The sequence below is a fragment of the Polyodon spathula genome, chromosome 18 (genome assembly GCF_017654505.1).
Source record: "Polyodon spathula isolate WHYD16114869_AA chromosome 18, ASM1765450v1, whole genome shotgun sequence".
Classification (NCBI taxonomy): Eukaryota; Metazoa; Chordata; class Actinopteri; order Acipenseriformes; family Polyodontidae; genus Polyodon; species Polyodon spathula.
In genome coordinates, this window is record NC_054551.1 from 30,241,925 (window position 1) to 30,264,038 (window position 22,114).

A 22,114-nucleotide genomic window follows, 5' to 3' on the forward strand; every position below is an offset into this window, starting at 1 on the left:
ACAACTTTCTGGCTGAGTTTGTGTGAACAGTGACTGCCAATACTTCACAGGGGAGCGTGGTGCCGGTATATTCAGCGCAGGGCAGAAGCTTGGACCAACCAAGGGCCAGCTGAAAGCCCATTTTAAATTCCGACTGTGTCTTTCCAAGTCTGTTCATGACCCCTGGGCTGTCAGGACCTTTCTGTCTTAAACACACTGAATTCAAAGCCTTAAGAAGTCTGGAACCGTATTCACATACCGACAAGAGGGCGTGCAGTTTTAAGTACAATGGCAGGTTTCAAACAGGGTGATTACCGGGTGATCACAGTGCATCCTAGGACTTTCATTTTCCCCTATAAAGCTGTCCTTGGATCTGATGATATCCTATCTTATTTTGAATAATCAATCAGCTGCTGCCACTAATGACTGACTGACTTTATAAGCTGTTCAAAGGCTCTTTCCTGCAAAATAAACTACACATCCAGAACAAAGATCATAAGTTCCCTACAGTAAGAAATTGAAATCACTTCTCATCACTGTTTTAAAATGGAATTATCTGTCAACACAGTGTGTGTTGCTTTCCACCCCTGTACTTTGAGACACGCATAAAGATGACAATGCATCAAAGCAAGGATTTAAAGAATGGTTCTATTGGTTGTGTGGACTTTAAGCAGATGAATCACCCACTAACTTTTTTTCACATTTTACAATGCATCATAGGGATTTTATGAGTCCAATTGCAGTATTACAGCAATAGGAATGGATTATAGCCAGTCCTAAAGCACGTGGTATGGTAGAAATGAACCTATAGGAATCTGCAGTCAATGGCTGCATTTCTTCCTAATCACCAAAGACCTTGATTGAGTGGAGACCTTGTCCTTGGCCTGTAACCTAATGTTTAGATTTGAACACCTCTGAAACTACTGAGTCTAAACCAGCTGATATCGAGTCTTATCTCGAGAGATTGAGATTTGTCCAAAGAGAGAGAGGATATGCCTCCTGAAACACCCTATACCCTTTTCTGATTACAGAAACTCAGCTCCTCGCTGTGAGCCCCCAGTCAGTGGATTTAAACTCAGCTCCTCTCTGTGTGCCCCCAGTCGATGGATTTAAACTCAGCTCCTCGCTGTGTGACCCCAGTCGATGGATTTAAACTCAGCTCCGCGCTGTGTGACCCCAGTCGATGGATTTAAACTCAGCTCCACGCTGTGTGTCCCCAGTCGATGGATTTAAACTCAGCTCCACGCTGTGTGCCCCCAGTCGATGGATTTAAACTCAGCTCCGCGCTGTGTGCCCCCAGTCGATGGATTTAAACTCAGCTCCATGCTGTGTGTCCCCAGTCGATGGATTTAAACTCAGCTCCACGCTGTGTGCCCCCAGTCGATGGATTTAAACTCAGCTCCATGCTGTGTGTCCCCAGTCGATGGATTTAAACTCAGCTCCACGCTGTGTGCCCCCAGTCGATGGATTTAAACTCAGCTCCATGCTGTGTGTCCCCAGTCGATGGATTTAAACTCAGCTCCACGCTGTGTGCCCCCAGTCGATGGATTTAAACTCAGCTCCACGCTGTGTGCCCCCAGTCGATGGATTCACACACAGCACTGTCAGCTATAGTCATGAGGCCTGCAGGTTAAAGCTGAGGTCTAAGCGGCCCATCCTTGGTACTTCAGAGGTCTGAGCAGGGGAAACCGTAATTGATGTGTTTGTGAACTGGGGTCACCAAATAATATAGTCCTGCCCACCCCTTTCCCCCTTCCTCTGACCAGTGCCTCACACAGTAAGGCAACAGCGCTGTACATTTGTTACTTCTATAGAAAGAATCAGCAACAATGCAATTTCTGTATCTGTTAAAACTTTATTCCTACGCAGGAAATGGCATTGTACAAAAATAGAGCTCAGAAAACTTTGTTTTAAATGTAAATAACAATGCGAATAATAATAATAATAATAATAATAATAATAATAATAATAATAATAATAATAATAATAATAATAATAATAATAAATAATAATAATAATAATAATCCTTTATTGTTGAACAAAATTCATTTTCCAATTGGTTTAAAATACTGAAGTACAAACCGGTTTAGGATTATGACGTCTTAATGTTTAAGATCACTGAGCTTGAGATAAAGAAGACCTCATTAGTCAGAACTGCTGCATCCCATTTACTAAGAACTGGGATCTCCTGGTCCCTGAAGAAACCTTTAATAATTTTACTGGGGAAACCCTAGAAATACCAGCCTGGTTTATTTAGAAGAGGGTGGTCTTTTTTTTCTCACTGCTGTCCATTCAGGTTCTCACGAAAAAGGTCTTCTGTACATTTATTGAAAATAAGATACATGGCCACTTTATAATAAATAGCAATCTGGTATTTAAAAGAACAAGTTTGATAAAAAAAAATAAATAAATAACTTAAAATGTAATAAATACTTTGCCTCTAGTACAATAATGAAAGGAGATGCATAGCATCCAATGGTGATGTTTGTGCTTAAAAGCGATGGAGAATGGAATGAAGAGGGCTCTCTCAACACAAAGAAATGTATTTAAATTGCAACCCAATGCAAACTGTCACACATCCACCAACTGCATCCACACCTATCTGAAATACATGAAGAGAAATATTTTAGATTTCTCGGTAAAAGGAAATATAGACAAGCCCATTTCAGTTAGTTCTTGTAAACAGAAATGCATTGCCTTTGTAAAAAAATATAGGTATTACTATTATAATTCCCAATCTAGATATAACGAGAGATTAACCTAGTGGTGAAGGCTTATAACCAGAAAGATCATACATATGGGTGTGCAGGATTGTGGGTAAGAGGTCACCATTCAATACAAACAACAAAAACTACAGTACCCAGAATCCAGCTGTCATTACAAAACAAAATTCTGAGAAAAACAGCAAGATTACACTATCTTTCACTGTCCAAAAGTTAGTGAGGTTACTATGTTAAAAAAAAAAAAAAAAAAAAAACATTTTACTGTGACAAGCTTAAACTGGATTTCATTTAACAATTACATCAAACAGAATCTACCACCAGGATTCTACAGTACCAACTAGGTTCTCACACAGCACTGGTGAACCAAGCTGCACCTGACAACCAATTGAGCTGCAGAAGTTTACATTAATAAACCAGGTTTTAGGTAATGTGGTAGGGAGTCTAAGGCCCATAACCAAGCGTGCATTAGGGTGAGGGAGACAATGAGACCAAGTAGCAAAGGTGAAGGACAGTGAGCTAGGATACCAGTCTCAAAATTCTTTGTTTTGTTTTTCTAACAAATACTTTGCCTACAGTACAATAATATAAGGAGATGTAGAGCATTCAATGCTATGCACAGGTTGTAAAGTGGACTTACTGTTCCAGAAGCTTGACTCAGAGGAGACAGGAAGTGACTGCAATTACTATTGAATTTCTAAAGTGGTTCTTCCTTTGCTTTAATCACAATCTCTCATTGTCTTCCAGTTGAGCTAGCCTGAGTAATATATAAATAAACAGCAAACAAAAAAAAACTATGTGTATTGATCGTTGGCATTTAAAGAAATGTGATGTAAAAGGGACTGCCACTAGTCTTTCCAGCTCTGCTGCCAGCTCAGAGAAAAAACTTATCTGGTGGTTATGAGCAAATGCCCAAACTGTTCTCTTCACCTTCCCTTGTGCACCTCTAACAAAGTTTGCCCTGCAAGTCTGTGGTCTCAGAATTGTACAATCCAAACCCATGGTGCACACTTCAACGAGACTAGAGCTCTGACCGTAATCAGCCCTTTCTTTCATTCCAAACATCCACTCACATTCTATAAAATGACCTCACTTCCTTTTCTGAACAACGCATTTTAAATGTATATTTTCTTTTCTACCAGTGCCATGTATATGTTTGAAACATAAAAAGGTCAAATCAGTCCGGTCTAATACACAAACTGCCCATCATGTGTGGCCCACTTCACCTTCCTTTGTATTGGTTCCTTCAGCTGTGCTGCACAAGTCCAAGCAGCTCCTTGAAACAATACCATCTAGCAGAATTTCAATGAATAAACAAGCAAACATACTTAGATGTTTTTTCTTTCTAAGATGAGAGTCAACTTTCTGCATGGGAAAATCCTGGTGGAACTCCATAATTTACTCAATGGTTCCCAGCAAGTGTAACTGGCAGTGTAAATGGACCTGTGGCAGTGTTTGCAGATACCCCCCCCCCCACATTCTTTTTGTGGATCTAGAGCCACTAGCAAGTGCACTGCCAGGATGTAGGGATTGTCGCTACTGACAAGATGTTTTACAACTTCCTAGAAAGCAGTAGAACTGAGGGGTGGAGGGGTCAAAATGAAGCCCAGGCAATGCATCAAGCAGGAATTATAGACATCATGCCTTTTACCATCAGGTCAGTCTTTTCTCCTGTTCTCAAGGCGTCCCAGCCTATGAAGGATTACCTCGTTCTGAATGCATGATCAGTGCTCCACCTAGAGGTAAAAAGCCACCATGGAAGCCGCTAGACTTGCTGGCTTCCATTCTGAACTACAACTCTGGCACCCCCTGGTCACAGCCCCACATCAGCACAATTTTCTTGAATAGAAGCTCTACCCTGTCTATTCTGTATCATCCCCGTAGAAAAGGAGGTGGTGGTGTGCGTCTGTCAACCCAAGCAGCTGCACTCTGCAGCCGAGAGCTTCTCCACGGCCTTCCATCTGTTCTGGATGTCCATGAATGTGATGGGCTCATACCGAGTTGGCCGGCAGCAAGGATGAGAACTGATCTTTTCCTCTCCCCGGCCCCCCTGGATGATCTTCTTCTGAAGCAGTGTACTGAGTGTCACATCGTGGTTCGAACGGGCGAGCTGGCAGGACCCGGCGCAGTACTTGAAGAGCACAAGCTCTTCTGAATCGTAGCCCAAACCCAGGTCTTGAACCCGGACATGTAGGGTCCGTATCTTGCAGTCCCCACTGGATGAAGGCTTGCTTTTTCTCCGTCCCTTCTTAGACCCTTTTTGTTGCCCGGAGCCTGGTGCAGAGCGCTCCCATCGGATTTGACGGTCCTCAGAAAATTCGGGGAGAGAGGGCTCCGCTGTGGCAAGGAAGAGAGAATAACTTAACATACTGAATGTGAGAAATTATAATGTTAGACACAAGTACATTCTTAGTCTTTACACATTTCTTCAGCAGCATGTCACCAATATAATCGTTTTGTAGCATAAAGCAACTGCTACAGCTAGCTTGTGCTTCTCTTGCTATTCAATGTTATTGGTTCCTACAAAATCAGACACATTTGCGGTGATAAAAGTCCCAGAATTCAGGGCTGATCCTTTGGTGTATGGAAGCTGCATACCCTGGAATTACCTGTGGATGTTCATAACGGTGGATCACCATGTAGAACAGTCTGGACTCAAAGAATCAAAAGCAGCCCTGCTACACGTGAACTCATATGTTAATCTCGGTGTTCATGGCTGGCTGCTCTGCAAACTCCAAATGCAAATTGTTTTGTGTTTTTTTCCTATTAGTTGTATGTACAAGTTGAGGTAGACAGTATTAATGCACCAGCTTTGAAAAGATGGATATTGTGTGCATTGTACTCTCTGACATATCCATGACATAGACTGGGATTAAAAAGAAAGCAATTGGCTGAGTTTGAAATCACTGTGCATTTGAATTTTTTCCACTACTGCAAACAAGAAGTATGGTAAGGCACATAAACATTATAAAGCATGGGAAATTACAGTCAAATCTCATGACTTTTTATATATACTTATTTTTTAAAGTATGATGAAGGAAAGTCACTGATCCCCTGAAAACACACTATTTTAACAATTAGCTGTAATGTTTTGGCTTCTGCCTTCTTCAGATAGCTTGGTAGAAACAGCCGGATAGACGTCACATGATATGATGTTGTTATTGACATGCTGCAGCTAATTGTTCAAATAGTGACTTTTCAGGTTATCAATTACTTTTCATCTTCATCAAGTATTTCTAGATGAGAATCCTGTTGGATCTTGATTCTCCTTGGATAGAGAGCTGTTTGCCATTTTTTTAATTCTCTGTACTTTATTTTTAAAATAAAATGTAGTCAAACCTCTTTTTTTAAAGACCACCTGCATAGAAGAACAGCAGGCCCACAGTGACCTGTTGGAAGCACCCTGGTTAAATCACTAGGATATATAAAACGGCACCTTGAGACAGGCATTATTGTCAGGGTTCCTAGTTGCCCTGCATTAAAAAGTCACTCACAGAACAAGTTGTCCAAGGAGGACTGGAGGGGGAGTGCACTGCTGTCCTCCAACTCGTTCAGCTCCAAATGGTCCGGGGAGGGCCAGCCTGCCACCTCGCCCAGCTCCATGCCAGCCTCACCTGGGCTTCCCTCTGTCACAGGGCTCGTCTCGGGGCTCCAGCCCTCCCCGGGAAACCCCCCAACCACAATTATCATCAGAGAGGCCAGGATTAACAGCATCACCTTTAGGGAATACAGGCAAACACAAGGCAGAGTGAGTGACTTTTTCAGCAGAGATCAAGCTCTGTATTCATAATGTTGCTTCTTATCTTATGTTTAGTGGCACTCTAATGCGTTTTGAAAAGTGCCATCCAGGTTGTAAAATTGGGTAGAAACAGGATATTAATATGCTTTAGTTCTGGTGTAATATTCACCAGTTTTTTTCCCCTCAAAATTCAATAAACTAATGATGTACAGTACATTATTAGTTATTTATACTACTGTGCTGAAACTCATTATCACAGGTTTTACACAGGTTTCAGCGCAAGACAATATTGTAGAAGTTTAAACCTCTATAGGATACTTTGCTGGTATACTAGAATGGCAAAAGTCAGAAATGTACTTTTCTATCCTGTCCATGCATGAGCTGGACTGCGGAGCGCAGTGCAGACTGTCACAGATTAAATGAGATGGAAACTCCTGTACTCTTGCCTATTGAAGCTGAGGTGATAAACCAACACTTCCTCAAATGAAGTGATGAGACCAAAAGTAACACACATGTTATGCACAAAGTTTTGGGAGCTCAAAGTATATAGAAACCATCACAGCAGGTGTAATGATGTAATAATTAGAAGCAAGACCTTTCCCTTTATCTCTCTGTTCAAATGAATGATAAGAAACCTGGTTGGGTAAGTCTCACAAACAGGGTTGATTTATTTGTAAAGGGTGCAGGTATTTCAACATAGGGCCCAGTTCAAAAACATGCACAGCTGGGACAAAGAAGAAAAGTATAGCCTCATGCAAAGTGAAAACATTATCGATAATATAAAAATGCTCCACATTTGCCTGTTTCTTCCAAAGAAGCTAATTCAACTGGGGACACAGTGATGAGATGGAAAGGCCAGTACACAGTAATATGTTTTAATTGTGCAGGGCCTTACCTTCCAGCTCTTCGTTTGGTTTCGTGTCAGCGGAACCACACCTTTTTGCCTCTCCTCCTCTGCTCTCCGTCGCCTCTTCCTGTCTGCAGTGCATAAGAAGAGGTCCAGGTTAGAGGTGCCCCTTCCCAAGCAGGATCTCTTTTTGTTTAGGATACTCTAACAATCGTTCATCCGTTTAAATGGAATATTATCTACTGCTTTCTAATTGCGATTGTGAAGCACTGTTTTACATACTTGGCATTTAAGAAGATAACGCTATTCCTGGATGTTACTTTTTGGTTGCACATTATTTGTATTTCTTGGAAATTTCATCGCAATTTACTCTGTTTATGTGGTGCTTGCTTAGTTTACTGTAGTTAGTGTAAACATTTACTTATCAATCAATGCATAAATAATATGTCCTCAGTACTTCTACAGGCTCATCTGACCCCATTGTTATAATTCAAATCTCAAGAGACAGACTTAGCTTTTTTTTTTTTTAAATACCTGCTTCTCCAGGTAGCATTTACACCATGTAAAACAACAATGGCTTAAAAGCTTACACAATTTCAACAGTTTCTTTTTAAATCATGTATTAGTGTAATTAGTTTAAGTACAGAAGTAATGACACAGTAGAACATGCTGAAGTGTTACCTTCATACACAACCTCGCTGCAGTATTGAGAACACAATCCTAAACCCACTATGCCAGGAATCATCAATCCTTTCTAAACTCTGAGATTTTAAACTGGAGATTTCATCTACATGTCAAGTATGTTTCAAGCACAGCTTCAACAATACTGTATGCAGAGATGCAAGGCTGCTTGTGTTGGCAAGCCTTCAGAAAATGCTACAGAACTTTGACTTTAGTTAAAATACCTTGAACAGAAATCCTCTCAATAGAAATTCTTAGAGACAGAGACTTTTCTATTGAAAGCTTTACAAGAACTGTCAACACCATAGAAATTCCACAGCTCCTATAAAACTTCAGACGGAAAGCTGATAACGTTCCTATTAATACGAATGCAGCCCCATTTCAGAAATGATTTAAACAGTGAGACCAGACTGTCACTCCTCAGTTCTTGTGTGCGCCAGATTTCAGTCACTTACCGTAATTACCCAGGGTCACACATGGGAGCCAGCACTTAGAAAAATATACCTCTGAAACTCTGCAGAGCAATTTATAGATGTTTTTCGTACAGTTACTCATGTATTTTTACAAAGCTTTCCCAAACTTGCTTATGCAATTATAATAGTATAGCTTTAAGAAAGGAATTTACTAAGCTTTTAAAAAATGAAGCTTTTTTTGTCTATTAATATTATTTTCTTCAAGATTCTACTGGCTATTATTTTTGCATTCTGACCTATGCCTCACATCTAACAATAAAGTTACAAAATAGTATATGCTTTTGTTGACCACAAGAGGGAGCCCTTTAGTAAAAAGAATCAGGCGTAGAAGCTCCTCTGCCAAACTAAACAATCTCAAACTACAGCGCTCAAGACAGTTAGAAAAACAATGAGTATTTCCTCCTCGACATTATCAGCATCCTCTTGTGTTATTTATTGTCAGCATGCAGTAATGTTACAGAACACATTCTGAAATCACCAGATAAGACAAGCTTGACTAAGCAATTTCATTTAGGTCTCTTTAGGACTCTTATTTTTTTTATCCCCTCAAAAACAGGAGACCAATTTGAGAATATGACCCAACTCACAATTATAGTAATCTGTTGACGCCTCAAGAATGACTCATATTCAGTATCCTTATGTCAGATGACACACAATATCACAGTTTTAATAATATGTCAGTTCATTTCACTGTTATAAGTACATTTTTTTAAATAGTATATTAAAAACAGTAGTACACTAAAACACATTAAAAAGAAAAAAGTAAAATTAAATGTTTTAACTGTCAAGTGCAACTAAAGTACAACAAGATCTGTAATTGTAATCTTAATTTTCAAGGCATTATTGGTGCAAACGCAGTGTCTGCACTCATCAAAGACAGCAATTATTCAGACGTGCAACTCTTTGCATTTAGGCATTCATGTTAATTGTTTCATTTGGTTATTGCAAATCAGGTACGAGTCATCATTCTGGGGTGCAAACTCTGAACCTGGCAGAGAGATGGATATACGGTGTGCTGGGACAGCCACTAGCACAGGAGACTGAATGTGACTAACAGCCTATTAGCTCTGCCAGTCCTTTGAAGGAAAGCAGCCATTGAAGATCACGTTCACAGCAGGTCACAGAGGTGAGTGGTGCATGGGGTCAGGTAGAACCACTGACTGGGACAGCAATAACAGTGCGCTCCCCTCCTCAAAAACACAGGACTACAGACATCTCAGCCCTTTTCTCTCCTGAAAGCTCTTTCTCTAATCCCTTCCTATCTCCTGGGTTTACTTAACAACATATTAAAGAAAAGCCCCTGGGTGAACAGAAAGGGTCACACATTGAAACTGAACAGGGGGAGGATGGTGGGGCCAGAGCTGGTTTTCAAAAGCATTCCTGGGCAGACGCTATCCCTGCCTAACCTGCAGCCTGGCACTGGTCTGCATGGCGAGGTGACTTACACACTCTTACTACACACCTTCCATGCTTTTCTAACCAGTTCTTATTTAACCTCAGTTTGAAAACTATGGTTTGTTTGCATGATGACACATTGTAAACTTGCATTTTCCAAGTAAGACTGTAAGTGTAAACACTCAGTTCTTTACATCTGCTTAAAAATATAAAGTTTCAATCCTGCATTAAAAATGTATAAAATACAACTACGGTAGTTTTTATCAACTCAATTAAGGGGATAATTAGAATCAGGTATTTAAATAATTAGGTAGATCTTCAGGTGTGAGTTTGGGAGGCCCCACCCTATATAAATATCAGAAACTTTGTGAGTTTGGTCTTCACCATACAGGTGTGTGGAAACACGTCATGCCATGATCAAAAGAAATCTCTGAGGACCTCAGAAAAACAGTTATTTATGCTCATCAGTCTAGAAATGGTTACAAAAAGTGGGTCATGCAGCAAGACAATGATCCTAAACATACAAGCAGGTCTACAAAAGAATGGCTACTGAAGAAGAATTTCCGTGTTTTAGAATGACCTAGTCAAAAACCGGACCGAAACCCCATTGAAATTTTGTGTCAGGACCTGAAGTGAGATGTCCATGCAAGGAAGCCCTCAAATGTCACTGAGTTGAAGCAGTTCTGTAAGGAGGAATGGGCCAAAATTCCTCAAAACCAATGCGAGAGAATGACCAACAGTTACAGGAAATGCTTAGTTGAAGTCATTGCTGCTCAAGGGGGTTGCCACCAGTTACTGAATCTAAAGGTTTACATACTTTTTGACACATGGATATTGAATGTTGAATCATTTGTGGATAAATAAATGTTGAAAAATTATCATGCTTTTGTGTCATTTATTTAATCTTTATCTATTATTAGGACTTAAGATCTAATAACAGTTTAGGTTTGAAATATGTGAAAATCCTAAGGGGTTCACACACTTTTTCTCAGCACTGTATGTGTGTAGGTGTATTTTTATTATTATTGGTATTATTATTATTCCTAGTAGTAATAGTAATCATGTCTATGAAGGGTTGGTCACTATAGGAAATCATTACATCATTAAATCATTAAGTTCTAAAAGTACCTTACAAAACCATCCTAAAAAAACGCGAAGGACTGAAAATAAACAAGTACATGTGCACTAAGATAACATAAGCGTTGTTTCTTTGTCTGTACTTGATCTCTTTATTGTTATCGTTTAGCTCCTCCTTGCTTTTTATATCACTTTTACTGCTGCTGTTTCAAAGTATAGCCTTCCCTGCCAGATGAAGCCTATCCCCGAGTTTACAGGTAAAAGGGGAATGCACACAGCACAAAGGCAGTACAGAGGTATATCATTGTGGGACCTGCAGCTGGGACTTAGTCTTTATCACGGGAATGTCATATATCCACAACCGCTAGCATGCCCCCTTGCTGTTTCTTCAGCTAAGGCACACAGGTCCCTGCAAACCTGCTGTAACTAATTCATACATTACAACAGATGCAGAAGGCTTTGGCAGTTCCTCATATTTTAGCGCTGGACATGCAGGAAACTAACATGTTGCAGTCATCCTGAGACAGTCCTTAAATGCCACTGGAATTAATCCCTAGATAGTACAGCACCTAGCCCAGGGGGGTGTAAACTTCCCTGGAACAGGTCTGTGTGGCACAGCACTCTCTAATAACCAGCGGTCAAAAGAAAAATTATAACGTGGTAATATTACTACTGTGGGGTTTGAAATGATCAAGCCACTAGCTTGCCGATTAATTAACCCTTCGGTTCTTCATCTTCTTACAAAGTACTGGATTGTTAGCATGTGTTTGGGGTAATAACCTTCAAACTGTCAGACCATTGCAGTGTCCTATGCAATTTAGACCGGATTCACTTTCAGTCTAGATAAACTGTATTGACTATACTTCCCTACTTTCTGCTGCCTCATATTGATCAAGTTTAAAAAAAAAAATGTGACTAGTTTGAATTGGTGCCTCAAGATGCAGGAGTTGCACACTGCAGGCCTCACAGATTGACGATTCCAGATGCAAAGCAGTAAGCACAGAACAGGTTCTTACCATCTTCTCTAGAAATGCCTCTTTTTTTATATTTTTGATTGCACTGCAACTGTGAATCGATACCAGAAATGCTTAAATAGGTATACCATGCTGCCACCAACAGGATGTTCTTGTAAATAAGCTATTGTTGTACATCTCCTCTTAGCACTTCCCTCTAGTTAAACATTAATAAATAATTACTTAGATTTCCAGTCATTAGTTTTGGCAGGCAGCTGCAGTCCAAGCAACGAAGAAATGAAAACATAGAGCACAATACAAAACAACACATGTAAAAAGAATACATGAAAAAGCTTATTTTACAATTCTAATAAGTAATGAACTATTGAGTTTAAAATTCCCCTTATGAGCACATTCAGTTAATAAGGAAAATAGTTTACAAGTGAATGAGGCACAAGTTCCAGTCTCTGACTCGGGCTCAGTAAAAGTGTGGGGATTAGAGCTTCTACTGTTAGGACGGCGACTGTTTTGGTTATTAAAATCTTAACCGAGACACCTTACAAAGAGCAATGTCAAAACAGTCTTCATTCTCTAATCCTGCCCCATTCCCACCTGCACTGCCTTTTCAAAAAAACTATTCTGAGCTTGAAAACTGCCTTTACAGAAAAACACGGCTGCATATATTGAAAACATGTACACATCAACGCTAAAAGATTGTTTCCAACTTACTTCAGAGTAGGGGTGCCTTGTCCTGGGAAAATGTGTCAATTAGATACCTTCCAGTGGCACAGTCATAGAAAGAAAGAAGATAGCATCACCCGGTAATAAAATCCATATATATATATATATATATATATATATATGCGCACAACACGGAATCAATCTTTGGTTCTTTTCTGATTTTAATATGGTTGTGCCCCTTTTGTGCAAGCTTCGTTATCCAGCCAGGGAATTCTCTCAACTTTTCAGCAATGAACTATTGGCCTTTGGATGTATTCTAATTAGCTTGTACAGATTCTTCAATTCAAATATAATTCTTGTCTGGCTCTTTGCCTAAAGAGGACTTCCGCTTCAGTTAGACAAGGATACTAAAAAGCTATACCTGGGTATTCAGTATGTATGTTTTAATAGAGAGGCTACCTCTCAAAGTACCTGGGGACCTGGAAATGAAGACTAATGAGTTGTGCCTTGCCAAACCATATCACCACTTGCAACAGAGGAGTTTGGATAGAAAGCAACCCCCTATTCTCAATGCCCCTCCAACTATGAGTTCCGATTAGTAACCATTTAGAAAATACCAAGGAAAAAAACACTAAACAATGATTAGTATAGAGATGTCATGGTAAATGGTGCTAAAAAGAGATTTCAATCTAATACACCCCTAAACATTCTTAAGGTAAAAAGTGACTCTCCTACTCACAACCAGTCATGATGGACAATTGTGGCTTTACTGCATGGTGGAACACATTTAGGGCTTCTAGTTTTTGGGTATAATTTTTAATTTTTAATTATTAAACATATTTTTAGCTGATTTGCTTTCTTACTCAAACACTAATTACCAAAGGAGTTAACAAACAACGTGCACTGACCTCACCTGATTCTATTGAAACTTGCATTTCCTTCTGGTTCTAATTGCCGAATTCAGCTTATTAATTTCCACTGCATTAGTTTCTAGTAGTGTGTCGCTAATTTAAACAATCTGGCATTCAGTTAAGGCTTAACCACTATTAATTAAGGTTTAAAGGGAGGGAGAGAGATGGAAAATAAAAACCAAAAACTAGAAGCCCTAAGCATATTTAAACACTCAGAAGTCTCCCTGACCAATCAGAAAGATCCATTTCAGGACACTACCACAAAACAGATGACCGTGGGACATGAAATGGATGGACAGCAAAACAGCTAAAAGGAAAATAGATCTATAAATTACAAATGTTAAAATGTTTACATGAATGATAGAGGCACTACCAGTTTTTAATCGCAATAAAACTGATTATCAGGTGTTACCTTGGTTGTTATCTTGGTAATTGAAGTTTCTTGGCTGTGATTTTTTTTCAACATACTTGTCTCTTCTTGGTACAAGTACAACAGGATTTTCAACGCCTGCAAAGACGAACTCTTTGCTTTGTGTCTCTTCCAGCCAACGTTGGCAGAACAGGCTGGCATCCAAGGTCAAGACTAGCCAGCTTTCAATCCTGGCACTGGACGGTAAACAAACCATGAACTAAGACACATTCAGAGCACAGCCATGGCGTTCTGCGCTGCACCTGCACAATCCTGGCATGAAATATTGGCATCAAGTCCAATTCAGTTTATTCCAGAATGTTTTACAAATCGGGTCAGATTATTGGCACTAAAAAGTTGTGCTAGTTTGCACTAAAAAGCCATGCTGGTTGCAGTCTCCTTTGCGTGGCTTCTTCACTTTATTTATTTATTGGTTTTTCTTTTTGCTTTATAAATTAAGCAGAGAGTGTTTGCATTCCCTAGCATGCAACTTCCTCACCAGCAATTCTTCTGTTGTACACTCAGCCCAGCTGCTTTTCTTCCTCAAATACAGGCCCCACCACTAACCAGCACACATTGTACATACAGCACCTTCCTATGTGTATCGATCTTTCTCTCTTATACAGTTTAACTTTATATTCACAAAAAAAGATCTCAACTCAATTGTGTGGTTAAAATGTTTCCCAAGTACAGAATACAATAATGTTTCAGATTGCGATCAATAAGTAAACAAACTCAAAGAAAACTAAAGCACATTACGATAAGATTTATTAACATTTTTATGAATACTAAGGGACATCTACAGTGTATGCCTACCCATTTAAGTATTTTCAAAAGTTCACAAAACAAGCCCCGGAGCCCAACAAATACTAGTACTTTTCGTATCTTTTATGAAATTCCCTAAACCCTGGCTTATTATCAAAAATCTAGCCAACATGTTAGTGTGGGCCAAATGTCCCTGAAATTTTTTTTTTTTTTTTAACTTATTAGCTCAAATAATGCTAGACAACAGATGCCAAAATGTGTAATACAGAAATTGGGCTCTTTTAATGCAATTAGAACTCCTGTACCATACTGGCATATCATATGCACCTACATGTTCACACTGAAAATCACTGTCATTGTCACATGACCTGATAGATCACCATTTGTGGTACACACTGAGACTTCCCCCTGCTTGGTAGATGCATGTGATGAATAATTGTGTAAATGAAAAAATACCAGCGGCTTCCCAAACTGAATCACCTACAGTGCTTTGCTTGTCCCAGCTGTTGACTCAGTTGAGCCTTTGGGTTTCTATGCTAACGGGTCAATGAAGATGCAGTCACTTGAGTGCTGTGTAAAGAGTAAAGCTCTTCTTAGATTACAGAAAGCCTTAAAACTCTTAGAATGTGTTCAGTGGTTCCCTCTCAGATGTTTTATTTATCTATGTATCATTATTTTTCGCGACAATATATATTTTTTATTTTTTAGACTTGCCTCCAGTCAGATCGTACTGCAGCAGTTGACTCTCATTATCAACAAGGTCCTTCGATTATCCAGTTTACTATGCCCCCCCTATGATGAAACTATAATCTAAATTATCAGTACTGTTCTTCAAATGGAAATTTAAAAAAGGGTCAAACATTGAATATGCATTGACTATTTTTGACATTATTTTTTTAAAACTGGTTTGATTGCCTACAGCATCCAATCAAGTAAAAGGTCAACCACGGTTTGCATATTTTTTATGTCACACCTCTTTGTGGTTTTAGCATCTTAGTCACTCATCCTACCTGCACTACACCTGCCCTGGTAGCTGATATAAAAGACTAAAATCCTAGTAATGCTCCTGTCCAGAGGATTCAGAGAAACTTTTATACACTCAGTCCTTCATTCATACCTGAACTGGATAGTGAGCTTCTCCAATACAATACAGGCAATCCCTCGCTTTCATAAGTACCATATTTCTCTGCATGCTGATGTAATGTATAGAGAGCTTCAACTATTCACTTATCAGTTCCTCATCTAAAATCATACTTGTGCCACAGGCATATAGGTTCATTGCACCTTGTCTGTTAATTAATTCGTCAACCCATCATTCTTTCCGCTTAACCATTTCCAAGTATCTTAAGCAACTGTTTATAAACTGTGGTAAAACCTGCATGAATTTTAGTAATCAGAGTTATAGCAGTGCATAAAGCTAGGCCACAGCAAAACATAATTAAAAACATGGGTTCTGTATTTGTTATTTCAATAAACACACCAGTAAGTGTCTGTATCTGGGGGTTTCCAGTCTAGTCATCAATTATAATCAATGTTCTCTAGGTTCATCGCTCCATTTATCATGTTTACCCAACTAGAATCTAACAAAAATATATACTCCGCTACTTGCTTGTACATCCAACTGGAACATAAAATACAGTTTACCGTTTGCACAGTTTTTTTTTTGTTTTTGTTTTTGTTTTGTTTTTTAATAACTTGCTGTATGTTAAACCCAGTGCAAATCATTAGTGAATATTCCATAGATTTATGCTGGATTTACACTGAATAAAATACATGTACATCTGATTAATTTTCCATCTTAACCTATCTTTGTACTGTACTTGTAGAAACAGTGAAAAAAACAAAACTTTCCAATTCATAAAAACACTAAATGCATACTGATTCATTAGGATTCAAAATCCCATTATCTGGTTCTCTCTATTTTTTCTTCTTTGGGACATTTGGATGCCCGATTCTATGTAAGCTTGTGACTCAAACAACTTGTTGGACTGATATGATACTTTCATGATGGTGAGGGAAAAGCACACAATGTCACATTGTTATAACAAAGCGTTGAAACCCAACACTGAAACTATTAATAGACCTAAGATCACAATCATTTTTGAAAGCATGTTGCTGTGATTTTTATATGAATGGGTGTATAAATATGGTAAGATATCAGACATTTTTTCCAGTGCCTGCAGCATATTTTAACTGCTACAACAGTTACAAGTGGAACAAAAATGTGACAAGGATTTGATCTCTAAGTGAAATGTTACTTGCATACTTAGTACCTTCACATGTCCTCTTATTTCATAAAATGCTGACCCTGTCTGACATGCCTCACAGTATCTTCTAGCAAGCCTGGGTTGTAAATCTCAGTCTAAAGAGAGCAAAGGTGTTTCCCGAGATGTTCCAGAACCACAGGTACATCAGATAAAGTAGGGGATTAGCAGCCACTACATCAGGACTTTAAACAGTCTAAATGTATTGGATCACACCCTGTCCTCATTATAGATTTCTAGGCACGCTGTGTCTGTGTGCATTAATGCACTCAGAATGCAGTTGGTTATTTATGCCTCAGTCATGGGCTGGGTGTTCACCTCTGACAGCCCTACAGTGAATCAATGAGACACAGTCCTATGGGGTTTCTCACTTCTAGCCAATATCCTGCAGTTAGAATAGACGCACTTTCCTTTTCCTTTATCAGCTCCTTCAGTCTTACTCTTGTCAAGTTTATCATGGTTTACCTGCAAAGTCATTTTGCAGTGCTTATATTGCATTGTGCACTTACTGTGGTTTACAGAGGTTAACTATAATTCGTAGTGTGCTTCTCTATGATTTATATTATTTATGTAATATTTTAATAAAAACCTGGTAAATGAATGAAAATATATGAAGCTTTTGCTCCAGCGCAAAGTATATATCTTTATGAACACTCGTTCTTTTTATTTCACCATTTGACAATTTAAAGTTAAGCAATGTCAACAGTAAAATGAATTTATATTTTACTCAGTAAAGACCCTTCAGTTATTAATCTGTAAAACAATTTTTAGAAAATGTGGCATTGTAGGAGCATTTACATTGTGGAGCAATTTAATACCTCTCACTGGAGGTCAGTAATAGTAAAAGGACAGTAACATGTTTCAATGTATCAAGGGCATCCTTGGGAATGGAATGCAGCAAATTGAAGTCGATCATTTTGTCTGTACTAAATGAAGTACTTACTGTACATTAAAAATATATATATATATATATATATATATATATATATATATATATATATATATATATATATATATATATATATATATATAGATAGATAATGACTGAAGTAATGTGTAACAAATTTACCATGTTCATGGAATGGTCCTGTGAACACCAGTGAAAACAGATTGGTGGCAAAGCAGTTCCAGTCTGGGTTTGGTAAAGTCTGTCTAAAATATTCTAACTTAACAAAAGCCCATAATGGATGTCAGCCACTTCACAAAACCTCTACACAATACAGGACAGTTCTGTATAGCTGGCTGAATAACAGGGAAGGGCTTTCAGGGCAATCTCACATATTACCTGCCTCACACTGACTTACTATACAGTAGCTTTATCACAACCAGCAAAGGGAATGTTTATTGTGCAATCCTTCTAAATACCAAACAAGGAAAACATATTTTACTGAGCTTCTGAATACCTGTCATTATACTACCACGTGCTTACAACAGCTTCCATAATTAGAAAAGATCTAAAACTGATTCAAGAACTTATGGTCGCATCCACATGCCCTTTGGCTACTTTATCAAAGCAATTTACAGTCCAACTCTTGAGACCTGATCCACACTGACAGATGGCATTCAAAAGCAAAAGCATCATTAACAAACATTTCTGTTGTGCAAAACAAGTTTAATACAATTCAAATAAAAACGAGTATGAATTGCAGTAATGGCCAGGAATATTGTATTCCCTTACATTGTCCAGTAAATAATGACATTATTGTTTCAACAAAATACAGTATTCAAGGTTTTATTATTTAAAAAACGGACGAATTGTTACAGAGAACCCAAGCAGAAAGATAATGCTCCAGGAGAATTGGCACTGATTACTGGCTTCCTTCCAAGACAGTGTCAAGGCATGATCAAGGCCACCAACGAAATCCGCAAGATACATTATATGCGTTAGTTGTTGAAAAAGCGCTATAGAACTTTTTTTCGCAGTAGTAGTATTGTATTTACTATTAGTTGTAGTCGTAGTACTAGCAATATTAGTATTATTTGTTATTATTGAAAATTAACTGGAAGGTAACAGTTGTAATAGTTTGACGAGCTGTAATATGAGTAGCGTTTGTGTGAGTTGTCTAGTCAGTCCACCATCCTGGAACAGAAGTGCTGTGCCCCAACAGCTCACTGATCAGAACAGCTTGTTTCCCCCTCTGTCATCTGTGACCCAACACGTTCAAAATAAGTGCCAGAGCTTGCAGGTCACTGAGCACCAACTAGTCTTAAAACACAGAGTTCCCTGTGGAAAACAAAGTGCTTAAAACCTTATTGCACAGCTTTAGGAAAAAAATAGTTATGTTGAGTTTATTATAACCATATAGTTATTTTTGTGCTTTCTCTGGAAACATTTTGCCTCAAGCTACCTTTACCACGTGTAGGTCGTTTTGTTACAGTACAAAAAAAAATCGAATTTAGCTCACCCAGAGACAAGCTGGCAGAGCTCGTAAGGGAATGGATATTGCTCCTTCTTTGAACTGGTGCCCACTTTACAGCACTGCCAAGTCTGACCTAGGACTCCAGAGTAATCCTGGCTTCTGCTCATGCAACGCATTGTTCGAATATTTTCACATTTCACGCTAAAGCCACACTTAAACTCAAACAACATCTCGTTCTGGCCCAGGTGCATGAAGTAAGAAAATGAGTAAGGGAAATGTTGGTGAACTTATTTAAAAGATGCTAGCCTAGCAGGCGCTTGTTGTCGCCATCTTCTGAGCTAGTATGGTTACGCAGAACATTTGTGCCCGCTGAAGTACTGTACCTGTCTGTTTGCAGAATTATACCCAGTCTGGTACTTCAACACCGGTTCATTCTATACGCATGCAAAGGGAAGCCTGGTTGTTATTTAAAGGTTACTGTATTTGACTTATTTAACTGACTTCCCATCATTATTATACTCCCCGAAAGCAATCCGCAGTTACCGTAGGTTCGAAGCGTCCTGGTCCGCTCCAAAGGCGCTCCAAAACGGTCAGTACCTCTCAGTCCCCCCGTTCCCCTCTGGCAGGTCGTCATCACTCGGCTCTATATACAAGCAGAACGCATTCACAGGAACATGTTGCATTCCCACCGTTCTCGGTCGGTACATATATATATATATTTTTTTTTTGGTCGGGTGTTTATTCTGTATTTTTCCCCGGTGGTTGGTCGTATGGTCTGTAGCAGCACAAAAAAAGCCTTCAAACTTGATCACAAGTATTTTCTTAGTCCAGGGCAAGTTGAAGGCGCCTCCCTCTCCAACAAACCTGCCTTGAGTCTCCTTTCCCTTTCTAAAAGAACACTTTTTCGTGTAATTATAAACTTCGCCCTGTTTTAATACAAATAACAAAATGTCAAGGTCAGAATGCTGGAGGAGAGAGATGTTCGTGATATCCTTGGGAGACGAGTCTGTCCCAGTGTCCCAGTGTCCCACTGTTCGCGCGCGTTCGATAAAATGTGTGGAATACGAAAAGGAAGGTCAAATATGACAACCAAAAGAGCGAGCTCCAAATGCAAAATAATAAACAAAAACAAAGACAACAACAGTAATAATGCTGGTTTAACTCATGCATTCGCCATCTCTAACGTGGATGCTGCTTAAAGAAAATTAGTTGATAAATGGCTTGGAGTTATTTTACTCGCGACGCTATGTACTTTCATCCTTATATATATATATATATATATATATATATATATATCTTATATATATATATATATATAATATATATATATTATAAATAGTCAGTTCCGTCACGTGATAGAATCTTAGTATCTCAAGTGATATATTAGTCACGTACAAAGTACAATGATTATCTCCAAGTTTTGTGACAGAGGCAGTTGGGTCAACCCCTTGTTTTCGATCAATCCAAAAATGAGCAGAAAATAATACGGCAAGTCGAATTAGTTAATTTATGGACACGTTAGGCGGAACGGACAGGTAGACAGATGTTCCTCCTTATTTATTTATTTATTTATTTATTTTACGCATGTTATTGGAAACAGGTGGTTCATTTGTTTCTTTTGAACGCCGGGTAAATACTGAGAGAGGTGAAGTAACAAAACAAACACTGGAAACCCCTCCTGTTCTTTTAAGCAACTAAACAAATATGTTTTGAGCAACAGGGAAATTATTTTAAACAGGCAAGGTTCGGCAGAATGTCTTTAAAAGTACGTTTTAAAAGACGAAGAAATTCATATTTACAAAACTTGAAATAAAAGGTTTACATTATGATGATGATGATGATGATGATGATGATGATGATATCTCCAAAAAAAAAAAAAAAAAAAAAAGACTAACACACACTGCTTTAGAATTGAGAGCTGTGGGAATTATTTCCTACGGTGTTGCACTCTTAAGAATACTGTATATGTTTTCAAACACCTTAGACATGTGGGATACAACAGGGTTAATGTTTGTGTGTTAGTATTGTAAGTGTCTTGTCGCCAGTGTAAATACACAGCGAATAATGCAGCATGTGCACATTTGAACAGGTGATTAATAAAAAAAACAGCTAAATAAGAACAATTGTAAAACGTATCAATTAACACAAAGGATGCTTACCTGGACCGATCTTTTTTTATTCAGAGTGTATGTATAAAATGCTTGTTAATAAGAACCCCAAGCAGAGCATTTAACGTTTTTTCCTATCACGTGTTTCGTTGAGTTTCGGTAAGACGGTATTCATTTTTAAAACAAGTTTATAACAAAAACTGAAAAACAATAATCCAAATCGTAGACGTTACTTTGATGCTGTGGAATTAAAAAAAACAACAAAAAAACACATAATTTCCCCATCTATGCTGGCCTCCAGCAGATATGTTATTCTGTTGTATTTTAGTTGCAGAATACTTGATGTGCAGCGCAGTGGCCAATATATCTTCATTCATATATCCCAGAGCTCTCAGTAATGTAATTTGGCATGGAAGCTGCCTTCTGGCCCTTTACAACTCTGGATTCTGATGTGTCCATTCCGGCTCCTTGGGATGATATGAGCGTCTCTCATTTTCGAAACCATCGGTCTGGTGTCGAATGCCAGCCTCTCTGTCACATGATCCAGCTTCAACGATCTAACACCAAACTGAAGCGCTCTGGTCGAGGTACAGACCGCTGCAGCTTGATGATAACTAAATCATCATGAAGACTTTTTGATCATTGTCAGCGTTTTAGAAGAAAAAAAAAAAAAAAAAAAAAAAAAAACATTATTTTGCTTTGGTTTGTTTTTGTCTTTGAGTTTGCACCGTTGACTGTTGTCCCTGTTTTGC

The 22,114-nt window shown here is 38.6% G+C and overlaps 1 protein-coding gene across 1 annotated transcript; it reads right to left on the minus strand.

The window, feature by feature from the left end:
- Positions 1-2,067: 2,067 nt before the first annotated feature.
- On the minus strand, positions 2,068-22,004 carry LOC121330694 (neurturin-like). The gene is made up of 4 exons (XM_041277421.1): positions 21,414-22,004; positions 7,334-7,416; positions 6,194-6,416; positions 2,068-5,036 (listed from the first exon to the last, which is right to left on the minus strand). The coding sequence occupies exons 3-4, from the start codon at positions 6,411-6,413 to the stop codon at positions 4,609-4,611; spliced, it is 648 nt and encodes a 215-aa protein (XP_041133355.1). The 5' UTR covers positions 6,414-6,416; positions 7,334-7,416; positions 21,414-22,004; the 3' UTR covers positions 2,068-4,608.
- Between the last annotated feature and the right edge of the window lie 110 nt (positions 22,005-22,114).